We start from the raw sequence: 12,002 nt of genomic DNA on the forward strand, positions 1-12,002 counted from the left end.
GCGTATAAGATGACCCCCAACATTTCCACTCAAAATATAGAGTTTGTCACCATTGTACGGCCGCAGCACGACTGCAGTGCCTCCGGCCCACCCCTGCATCTCCCTGTGACCGGCACTAGTACGCAAGTGCGAGCTCTGCGTAGACAAGGGGCAGGCCAGAGCACCAGTGCTTCCCGCCGAGCAGAACGGGCCGGTCACGCCGAAAAGGCTGGCCCCCTTGTCTCACTGCTGACGCTCGCCGCAGCCATGCTGATGACCCACCGTGGCTGCGCTGGATACCGCGCGATACTGGATGGTATGTAGAATGAGGTGGGTGGGTATCGGGAGGCCACTATAGGCAGCTATGTCTATCCCAACTGAAGTGCACCCGGCGTATAGGACGACCCCCCCCCCCACTTGGAGGCATGTTTTTCTAAGGGGGGGAAAGTAGTCTTATACACCAGCAAATACTGTAAATGTTTCTGACAAGCAGCTTCTCGACCATTATGCGGAACACATTGCACGGAATGGCCGAGGTGGCTGGTGAGGGCCAGTGGCCAGCCCTGCTGGTTGCGCAGCCATCACCACCCATCTTCCAAGGCCGTTCCCCCCTCTCCTGAGGCAGGACTGGCCTTCAAAGACGGCGGCTGCTGCTGCTGGTGGCGGTGGTGTGACCACTGCCTGGGCCTCCAGGATCAGCATGGCTGCTTCCTTGGCCCCCTCCACCAGCCACCTACCTGCCTCTTCTGTGCTCCCTGCAGTGGGACTACAGACATCGCATCCATAGCAATTTCGGTTTCAGGGGTATGCCAGAAGTTGTGTTCCACATCAAAAAGATTGGCATGTACAATTTACACTGGCTCCTCTCCACCTCCCAGGCAGAATTAGCTGGCATCATGTGCAGTAAAGACATTTTTGGTTTGTAGAAGCAACTGGAAATGAATTGCTGTAGACAGCAATCTCCTTCCAGCTGGAAACGTTTACTTTGCAGAAGTACCCACACGCTTCATCCCTGCTTAACCCTCTGCTTCTTTTTTCTACTAGAATAAGCAAATATCGATGCATCTTATCTGCATGTAGAGTAAGGTGACCAGATCTTAAAATAGGTAAAAAGGGACAACACTGACCGGGGGAGTTGCTAACTTCCAGGCACAGCTTGGAGCTCTGGAATTCTGAGAGTGGTTATGCAATTGGCAAAATACTTTGCATTCTTATCTTTATTCTTGTGATCTCCGGGCAAAATGGGCCTGGAGGTGCTGTTGATACCCTTTGGGCCTGGGCTCACACACTCAAACAAAAAGCACCTCCCATCCCACTCTGGCTGGCAGCTTTTGGGTGTTAAACTTTCATAACCTCTCTGCAGCCATGATGTCTGGGCTCAACTAACCCTGGAGCTTCTCACGGTGCAACCTGGGTCCCCTCTGAGAGGCTGTGTTTGTTTGGAGAGAAACGGAGTTGACGGCAGGACGCTTTTGGGTCTTGGGCTCTGTCTGTCTCTCCTGCATGCAGGTCATGAAATACAGATGGTGGAGTGCCAGACTAGAAGACCCAGTTTCAGGGCACCTAGATGGTTACCACACATATGGAAGAAACAACAAAAAGGGAAAGTGGGCCTGGAATACCATGTGGAAAGATTAGTGTGACTGGAGGGGGGTGGGAGAAGGCAGGCAAAGGACAGGCCGCTCTTTTGTCGCCAAGCCTAAGGAAGTGGCACAAACAACTGGCAGCCCCCCATCACACAGGAGGCAGTTCCTCTCTCCCCACCGCCGGGGGGTGCCTCCGCTCCTCACCTGCGCCTCCCCCCAAGCTACTGCCACACGACTCACTGGCGCTGCCATTCCACAGGCGCTGCCGCCACCGCCTTCTTTCCTGCCGTCCAGCTACCGTTGGGGAGGAAGACAAGGGTGGCCAGTGCCAGCCGCACCACATGCAGCAGCCACTTTTGCTTTTCCTTCCGTGAGAGGCACCGCCTGCGCCCACCACTGAGAAGGAAAGAGCCGGAGCCCAACTTTCCTCATGGCTCACGGGGCAGCGTCCTTTCAGCAGGCCCCCCGGGCCGCCTCCCACCCCGGCGCTGCTGTTGCACCCCTCTGCCCCCAATGCCTCCGCCCAGCGCCCCAGAGGCTCCCCAGAGGAACGTCGCTGAAGCCGGAGCGCCCGGGCAAGCCACGGAGGCAAAGGCAGCCCCCGCAGTGGGAAGGGGCAGGAAGGGGCTTGGTCTGGCACCCACAACCCACGCCCCATCAAAACAGCCAGTCAGACCCCACCCAGAGAGCCTGCACAGCAAGGAAGCACCCACCCAGAGGCGGCGGCACCATGAATCAGGGCGGCAGGCCCGGTGCTCCGGGGGCATCTGGGGCCAGCTCCCCAAGGTGGCTGCTGCTGCTGCTGGGAATCCGGCCCGCATGCCCTGTCTCGCTCACCCAGCCGACTGCCACCTCCAGCGGGCAGGCGGGTACACGTGGGGGGGGAGGCCAGGGCAGGCGGGACATATTGAAAATGCAGCGGGACCCAGCAAAAAGACTTTGAAGTCGGGAAGGTCCCGCCAAAGTGGATATCTGGTCTCCTTAATGTAGAATGGACATACATTAGAACTTACTGTGCTTTGTTGTCACCATGTGGAGAATTGTTTCTCTGCAGGTGCCAGTCATGAAATGAACTGAACACCCATGACACTCCCCACGTGGTTTAAGCCATAGTTGACTGGTTGTCTATTATTTTTCCACTCCTGCACTTTTTTCCTTATAAAGTGAAGGTCAGCTGAAATCAATGAAGTATTTCAAATGAGCAGAGCATGAAGTATTGAGCACTGAAAAGGCTGTTCCTAATTTTTCTCTTTACTTAGAGCTTCTTTAATAAGGAGAGGAGAGGAGCAAGCAGATGTTGCTGCATTCTTCACTTAGTCTGCAATTTAATGCACTATGTAATTGGTTTTAGTGAAAATGCAAAACAGGGGGCTAATTTTCTCTTCACGCATTCTGCACCTCCTATGATCATGTCACATTGTTTGTGAACCAATTCCGGATATAGCCTAAGCTGGGGTTATTAGACAGAACTGCAATTTCACCTCCAAGAGTAGCATTAGGTATTGGTGTTATGGTAGGGGAAAATACATCAAGAAAAATAGTAGTTTTTAATAATTGAAATATGTTAATCAGAACAAAAAGTTATGGGTGACTTGGTAACTGGTTGTTAGTAAACAAATATTTACAAAGTGCGGAGATTCTGGTGAAGTTATAACTCCCATCTCTCAGTGAATAATGAAAATATTTTAGATAGTCACAAAGTATAGCAAGGGCTTGTTCTAGTTTTGAAACGTATAAACTTTAAACATTTTTAAAAGTTTTTTTTATCTTCTAAGTTTCACTTAATGGCTAAATGAAAATTTGGAGTAAAAAAATATAGGGCTTCACTGCAAGTGCCAGCTCTGATTCAGGTTCTGTTTCCCTAATATACAATGACTATTTCTGCATGGAGGGGTAAAACGGGAATGGCTTCCCGCTTGGACTTGCAGATCTCCTCACTGGAGATCCCTCCCATGTTTTCTCTGCCCCATCGTGGCATTTTGCCTCCTGACGAGGCTGGAAAGCAAAGCAAAATGAACTTGTCCCTCTGCTCCTTGGCTCACCAATCACAGCACAGCAGTTCTCTCATGGACTGAAACTTTCTTGCCCCCCGCCAGCCACAAAGTTAAATTAAAGGCACTTCCACATTGCTATGCAGTAATGTCACAACACAGATGCATTTTTAATAAAAACACTGCCACATTGCTATGAAGAAATGCCAGAACGATTCAAACCCCCCCCCCCTTTTTGGGATTCATGTTCTTTTGGACTTTATTTCTGTTTAGGTCTATTTCTGAGATGCTGAACATGCTCCCTGGAGCCAAAAAGATCATTTTTTGTAAATGGTTGGATTAAATGGTTGGCCTTCTCAGCTCATTTCCCACCTCCACAAAACAGAAACAGGGCTGTTTTTGCCTGCCCGAGTTGTGGGAAGGCTGGACATAGTTCCTGGAGCCTGAAAAGACATTTTGTGTTAATGGTTGGCTGAAAAAGCACTCAGACCCCTGTATGATAGGGAGGAGGCATCCAGATCACCCGCCCCACCCCTCTTTCCCAGCTGATTCCCCACCTCCAGAAAGGGGGCTGTGTTTCGCCTGCTTTATCCAGAAAAGACTGTGGACACTTTAAAGAAGATTTTATTTTACCTTTGACAATGTAGGTTTGCAGTCGCACCATTTTAAAGTCTCACCTTTCTCCCTCCATATGGGCTTACTCCTGGTTGCTCACTGGTTGCTCACCAATGGGATGTGCGATTGAGAATGGTAAATCCAGTTTTGGCAATTTCCCTCCTCACAAGTTAAAAATGGCCAAAACTCGATCCAGCTTCTTGACAGCCTCAAGATGCAGGTGGCATTATGTGGAGGGGGCTCTAAAAGCCACCGAGATTCGAAGGCTGTCCAGGGGAGAAGAGAATGATGTAAACTCCTTTGGGTTACCACTTGGGAGAAAGGCAGGGTTTGAATGAAGTGAAGCTAATAAATAAAGCTGAGTGGGGGAAACCTGAAGGCCTCTGTATTTTATATACCTTTCTCTTACAGTGTGGTTACTGGAGGTCACTGTCTCCAAGAGGTTGTTATTAGAGTGTCTTAACCAAAACTGGCCTGACCTACGTTTCCCCAGCGTCTGTTTTACAGAATATGTTGGGTAATCTTTGAAGCTGCCTTATACCATGTCAGCCTGCAAGTGCTGTAATCTCTGAGTGGCAGCAGCACAGCAAGGACTTGGACAGAGGGAAGTATCTGGTTCTGAAATCTGGAGATGCTGAGGGCTTGAACTAGGAAGTCTTCTGCATACAAGGCAGGCGCGGCTCCAAGATGGGCAGGCTAATAAATGTTTTCAGCAAATGCCTCATTTGGCCTTCAGTGCTTCCAGTAGGCAAACTGTTTTTTATGTTTTCTGTGGGAGACCTTGTGTTCTCACTGGTAGGCCTTTCAGCCTTTGGGGGCCCCACTCACCTTTACGGTGATGGTAGTGAGTTTTTGCCTCTCCTCTCATGCCTCAGTGTGTGTAAATGTTGACCTTCATGCCCACTTTTGTACTCTTCAGTAAAGTAATAGCAATCAGTGTGAAGTGTTCTCTCGCCTTTCCCCATTTCTTTCTTACCCTCAATGATATATCTTTTTAAAACACAGAAATGTGCCCATAGGCAACTTCCCTCCACAAATCTAGAGCAGTCATTTTAAAGGCAACAATTCTCTCCTATCCCCTGCACGGCTGTAATTTTCCTGCTAAAGCAGTTTATGTGAGATTGCAAATTCTCAATGAATGCTGTGCCTTGAGTTACATTGCTTTGAGTATTGTTCAGGATGTGAAGGGAAGAAAATTGCATTTTCTGTACAGGCAAAATTTTACTATTCAAGATTAAAAAAAAAAATCAATGATGCATTTTTAGTCCCTAGGCAATATTATAATTATTTTGTTGGGGATTTAGAGCACATTACCCTCACATGACATCTGTTTTTCTTGTTCTCAAAAACTTTAAAACAATAGTGAAGACTAGATAATGTTCTTGGAGTCCCCTTCTGAGAGCTATGAAATGTCTGCATGAACACGTATGGTGTTATAATGAAAGAGCGTTTTGTTCAGTAACAGCTTTGAGCAGCTGAGACAAAGGTGACTTGAAGTGGCAAGAATGTGCAGAAGTTCTCTTTAAGAGCACACATTTTGACTTTTAATCTAATTATACCTTTAAGAATGTATAGAAATTACTAGTAGCAGGTTACACTGCAGCAATAAGGCAGTACTGACAATGGGCTAGGAAAACGAGATACAGAAAAGCTTCAGTTTTAAGAAGAACCAAGGGTTCCCTGTATCATGTTCACTGTTCAATATTTTTGCAGTCAAGCTTCTGTCTATGTAATATGTTTGATCCTGAATTTCCATCTTTCACCCCTCTGCTGTCTTAGCCTCATGACAATACTATGAGGTAGTTTCGGCTGAGAGAGAACCGCTGGCTCAAAAACACCTGCATGGGGTTTGAACCTGGGTCTCCCCAATCCTACTCCCGACACTGTCATGTCACACTGTTTTATTTCAAAAAGGTAACACAAGGCACCAATGTTTTTCAATTTAAAAAAATGCTGGTGTGTATACAAAAACATGCACGCGCGCGCACACACACACACACACACACACACATATATATATATAATGTTGCTCCAGTTTCTACCAACTTCCCCCCATAGAACTTAAGAGAACACTTTCCCCCATGCCAATACTCAATACTGATGAGTACCATTGCCAAAAAAGGGCCTGCAAACCATTAAAAATTGCAAGAATCGTTGCATGCCCTGCCAGCCTCGAAGTCCTGGATACCCAGGCCAGGTGGGTAGAAAGACTCTGCTCTGTCCCACTGACTGACTGACTGCTGCTCCCAGACAGTAGGCCTGCAGAGTCCGTGGGCTGAGCAGCAAGAAGGTGGGCGGTGGGGAAGGTGCAGATCGCTGCATGTTCCCTATTCCACATGCCAGCCTGCTGATGCCACCCAGCAGGCTGTGCTGGATGAGTGCCACACTGGGGTCACCCCCAGCTTGTGGGTGGGACTTATGCGCTTCCATTGCATTTCTCCTTCGGGGTGTCACATGTTTCCACATCAAAAATTTATCTTCCTCCCCAGAGCTGCCTCTGTTTTGCAAGATTAATTCATTTCAAAAAGAATTGAGAAACTGTCATAGTCTAAATTAATATTGACAGAAGGTTCACAGATACAAGAATTAACTTTTGCAGCATCCTAGTTAGAACCAGCCTTCCATGGCTGCAAAGCTGGAAATATTCTCTTCAGGAAATAGACCTCTGTGGGAATGCTGGTTTTCTATTTACATGATCTCCATTTCCTTTAGCAGAAAGTAACTCAAGAAAGGTAGTAGCTCTCTCTTTTTTAATCTCAGAGGTGTAAATATATTAGGCACATAAGGTATATATATTAGGCGGGGGGGGGAGGGTGACTGTAGCAGGCAGAAGCCAGGAGCTGGACTATGTTTGCCAAAGTTGTAGCTGATGAGAAGCGAAAGCTGTGGTAACCCCAAGGCTGGCACAGTGATGGGGGTTAAACAAGGCAGAGAGATGGAGTCCTTCCCCCCAGTATCATGGGTCCTCACTTTTTTATATGCTGTTAGCAATGTGTGGCCCCCTAAATCCATGGAACCACACAGATATTAAATAGAAGTTTCCACAATCTTGGGGGACTCCTGGGTTTGTAGAAAAGTTGGAAATGTTAAACACAAACAGCACAGGGGTGTTACATACCCCAAAAGTAAGTGCACAGAGAACGCCCTTACTCTGAAAGCAGTTCTGGGCCTGCCCATGACAGTGGAAGATACCAGAAGCTGCTTCAGGCTCAGGCTGGCTCCCAGGCACTGTTGCTGTTACTGGTGTGGTAGCTGGTGGGGCCTGGAACCATTATGTGTAGGGAGTGATGGGATTTCTCCCCCTCCTGTAAGTCTTCTGTCTCTGGGCCATAATGGGAATTGTCAGAAATGATGGGAGGAATTCCCCCCCCCTCAAGTATCATGGGTCCCAAACATGGTGTAGTAGTTAAGAGCCAGGTTTGATTCCCACATACAGCCAGCTGGGTGACTTTGGACTAGTCACAGTCCTCTTAGTCTTGTCAGAGCTCTCTCAGCCTCACTTACCTCACAGGGTGTCTGTTGTGGGGAATGGAAGGGAAGGCAATTGTAAGCCTCTTTGAGACTCTGTTGGACAGTGAAAAGTAGGATATGAAAACCAATTCTCATTCTATAACATAATACAACATTTGCATGACATGAATTTTAAAATTACTTTAGATGTTCTTTTGGAACACTTTCCTTTGAAATTGCACACCATGATTTTGCATTTTTAAAAGCCTTGGTATTTTCTATGTGTGGGTCAAAAGTAATGGAGATTTTTAATTTAAATTTCAGCAGAGAAATAGCTTGCTTTTGGCTTTTTCCTGTGTAATAGCCCATTAGCCATTATCTAATCCATGATCAAAGAAAACAGTCCATGAACGAGAACATCACCAAGTAGCCATTGTTAAAAGATGTGGAAAGGCTTTGAGCTGGTTCAGAAGAAGGTTAACACTCAAGCAAGTGGGATATTTATTTATTGTATTTATATTTGTATTTATATTGTATTTATATACCGCCACTCCCAGCAAAGCTGGCTCATGGCAGTTTACATATAATAGATAAAAACCCAATACATCTTAAAATAAAGAAAAACATTCTAAGCCCAATTAATCAGTAATGAAATTCCAATCTCTAATGATTGCACTATAAAGCACTACCCCATAAGGCTTCACTGAGCCTGGTTTCTGTAAATGCACAACCTGCTAATGCTGCCGATGTCACAAAGAAAGGGGACAGTATATTAAAGCGGCAAACATAGTCTAATACATAGTTCTGACGGGGGGGGGGGCAGGGAGCAGCCTGATCATCCCGGTCCTTCCACCCGGTCTCAACCAAATGCCTGGTGGACCCTTGCAGACCCTGTGGAACCCAGAAAACTCCGACGTGGCCTGTAGCTCATCTGGGCGATCATTCCACCAGGTATAACCAGGACCAAAAAGGCCCTGGCCCTGGTTGAGGCCAGGTGTATTTCCTGGGGTCCCAGGACCGTCAGCAGATTCATACCTGCCGAGCACAGAGTCCAACGAGGGGCATAAGGAGATAAGCGGTCCCTCAGGTAGGTAGTACCCAAGCTGTATATAGCCTTAAAGGTCAAAACCAATGCCCTGAACTTGATCCGATCTTGGTCTGGAGTTCAGATCTACTGAATACCTGTGTAGCCATGTTCTGCACCAGCTATAGTTTTCAGGTCAAGCACAAGGGTTGGCCCGCATAGAGTAAGTTACAGAAGTCTAACCTGAAGGTGACTGTTGCATGGATCACAGTGGCCAGGTGTTCCAAAGACAGGTAGGGCACTAGTAGCTGTGCTTGGTGCAGATGGAAAAACGCTGTCTGGGATACCTTGGTGATCTGAGCCTCCATGGATAGGGAAGCATCAACAATCACCCCCAAATTCCTGGCCGTTGGTGCTGATGGAGCTCTTCCTAATCTATACAGCTGCTGTTTCCAAACAACCGGTGAATGTTTCTAGTGGGAGATCCAGCCAGCCGTCCATCAAGAGCTAGAGCTCGGTGTCATCCGCATACTGATGTCACCCCAACCCATAACTCCACACCAACTGGTCCAGAGGGTGAATGTAGATGTTTAAAGGGGTAGGGGAGAGTATCGCCCCCTGAGGTACCCCACAAGGGAGCTCAAAGGATATATGTTAGCATTGCTTATTCTGAAAAAGATGCTTGTAGTGCGGAAGACAGTATGGTCTGAATCACTCTCTGCTGAACTGTTATATGTGTAAGAGGAGTCTGTTTCCATGAAGACAAGTTACGGTTCCAGAAGTCAGCACTGTTAGTTTAGGACAGTTGTATGTTGGGTCAGTTCTCACTATAATGAGAATTGATCAGCAGACTTGCAGGTTCCTGATAGTGAAATATTTCTGAGCTCTGCACACACTTAGATCTCTCAAGCAAGTAAAACAGCGTCCTCAAAAGCCATTCTTGTATTTTGAACTAGGGGAATTCCATGAGAATTGAGATTGGAAAAATGAAGCACTGAGATCATCAGCCATAGTACCTAAATTATTTTACTTATTTATTATCACTTTTAGAGTTCAGAAGAAAAGTATTGGAGAAGCTCTTTCCTGCCTCCCCTCCTGACATGGCCATTTCAAGTACAGAAGGGAGAAGTATGCTACCAAGACCTGTTTCAGAACAAGCAGGGTCTACCGAAGCATCGGAAGGATACCCATCTTTAACAGGTAATAACGCCTACAAATTGAGAGAGTCTTTGACTTCAATAGCCAACTAGGTCTGGTGGTTATGATCACTGACTTCTAGTCTGGTGAGCTGGGTTTGATTCCCCGCTCCTCCAAATGCAGCCAGCTGAGTGATCTTGGGCTCGCCACAGCAGTGATAAAGCTGTTCTGGCTGAGCAGTAATATTAGGGCTCTTTTTCAGCCTAACCTACCTCACTGGGTGTCTGTTGTGGGGAGAGGAAAGGGAAGGTGATTGTAAGCCGCTTTGAGACCCCTTCGGGTAGAGAAAAGTGGCATATAAGAACCAACTCTTCTTCAGTAACAAAGCTTACTGGGTTTATATTCTCGAGAAGGCTATTTCATGGAGAATACAAGAAGTAGTACTTTGTATTCAGATGTATTCTTATAGAAAATGATTATAAACAAAGTATACTTGGACAATAAGATAGATTTTCATAACACTTGACATAGATTTTCATAACACTTGAAATGGAAGGGCAAGCAAATATAGAAAGTAATTGAAACAAAGAAAAAACATTCAGCCATCATCTGCCTAATTGCCAAACAAACAAAACGTTGCTGATTAAAGCAGTGCTTAAAAAGAAAAACAACCTGTCAATTACAATATGCAGTATACGGCCTTTGATGTACAAATTGATAGGCACCTAATTATTTCCTTTTTAAAAAGTTTATTTGAAGAACATGGGCAGGCATAGGCTGATAAGTCATTCCTGATTTTAATGTAGTCCAGCCATGCTTTAATATGCAAAGTAACTTGAAGAAGAAAGTAACCTTTCTAGTCTCATTGAGCAGCCTGATGTATTTTTGAGGTATCTCCTGGTATTTCCAGATTGGATACCATGTCTGATGTTGTAATCCAGAGGATATCACATGTCCCCAGTATTCTTTGTACATGTAAAGTACCATCAGGTCACCACAGACGTATGGCCACCCCTCATGGGTTTTGTGAGGTGTTTTGCCATTGATTGTCTCTGTTTAATGACCCTGGACTTCATAGTGGTCTCTCACCTAAGTACTAACCAAGGCCAACCCCATTTAGCATCTGAGATCTGATGAAATCAAGATAGCTGGACCATCCAGGTCAGGGCTCAGATGATCGTACAACACTTAAAAATATAACCTTTCTTACCCATCCCTCACATTTGACCCTGGACTTCTTGATGGTCTTCAATCCACATACTAACCAGGACCGATACTGCTTAACTTCTGAGTAGGAATAGGCATGAATCAGCTGACAAACCAAAGTTCATCAAAAATTTCGGTTGGTTTGGAGTTCATGAACTGACAAACCACAATTAAATTCTCTGAAATTTGGAGAGTAATTCATGGTGGTTTGTGAAGAGGAGAATGTGTGAGAGACAGCTGAGGCGCTAGGAGCCAGAATGACTAAACTGAAACTACTGTACTTTGGAAAAGAGGAAGGCCGTACATGATATGGATTGACTCAATAAAGAAAGTTTGCAATATCTGAGCAAGGCTGTTAATGATAGGATATAAGACATTTTGGAGGGGATTAATTTATAGGGTCACCATAAGTTCGAAGTGTCTTGACATAATACACACACTTAGAACTTCTCAAGACTTGCTTTGAATTGAACAGTTGAGTATCAGTGATACATTGGCAGAGAAGGCAAAACCTGCCTATACATATTCATAAGAGAACCTTTGGCAGTGCAGTAATAGAATAAGCAACTTTGCAGACTGATAAAACAATTCCTTTTAGCAGTTAAATTACCATGAAAAGGGAGAACAGTGGACTGTAATTATTACATTGCAGAGCAGAATGTGACATTTTCAATGCCTTCCCATCAACAAATCTATATTCTGTGTGTTGATTCTGTTAACATGCTATAACTTTCAAAATGATGGTTATGATCTGAGATCATGCTTCCTTCATTTGAATCAATGGACTATTGTTAATGTTGAATATTTGGTAGACCTTTTAGACCTCTGCAAATGTCAGCAATCTGCTGTGGAGCTCCTGAATGATAACAGCAGTTCATTCCTTTCTTCATTTGGCTTCCAAAATGGAATAGAACAGATTTTGCCATATTTAAGAGCCCCAATTTTAGTCAGATGAAATAACTATTATGTTTCACATTCTGAAATTTCAGAAACATTAGAGAAACTATCAAATAA

At 45.5% G+C, this 12,002-nt stretch overlaps 1 protein-coding gene across 1 annotated transcript in view; it reads left to right on the forward strand.

Moving 5' to 3' along the window:
- ERICH1 (glutamate rich 1) overlaps window positions 1-12,002 on the forward strand; it is a 93,318-nt gene that overhangs the window by 13,395 nt on the left and 67,921 nt on the right. The window contains exon 2 of the mRNA XM_077309507.1: window positions 9,696-9,845. Coding sequence (XP_077165622.1) covers window positions 9,696-9,845 — 150 coding nt within the window. The remainder of the gene's footprint in view (window positions 1-9,695; window positions 9,846-12,002) is intronic.

Source organism: Paroedura picta, chromosome 1, assembly GCF_049243985.1.
Source record: "Paroedura picta isolate Pp20150507F chromosome 1, Ppicta_v3.0, whole genome shotgun sequence".
Classification (NCBI taxonomy): domain Eukaryota; kingdom Metazoa; phylum Chordata; class Lepidosauria; order Squamata; family Gekkonidae; genus Paroedura; species Paroedura picta.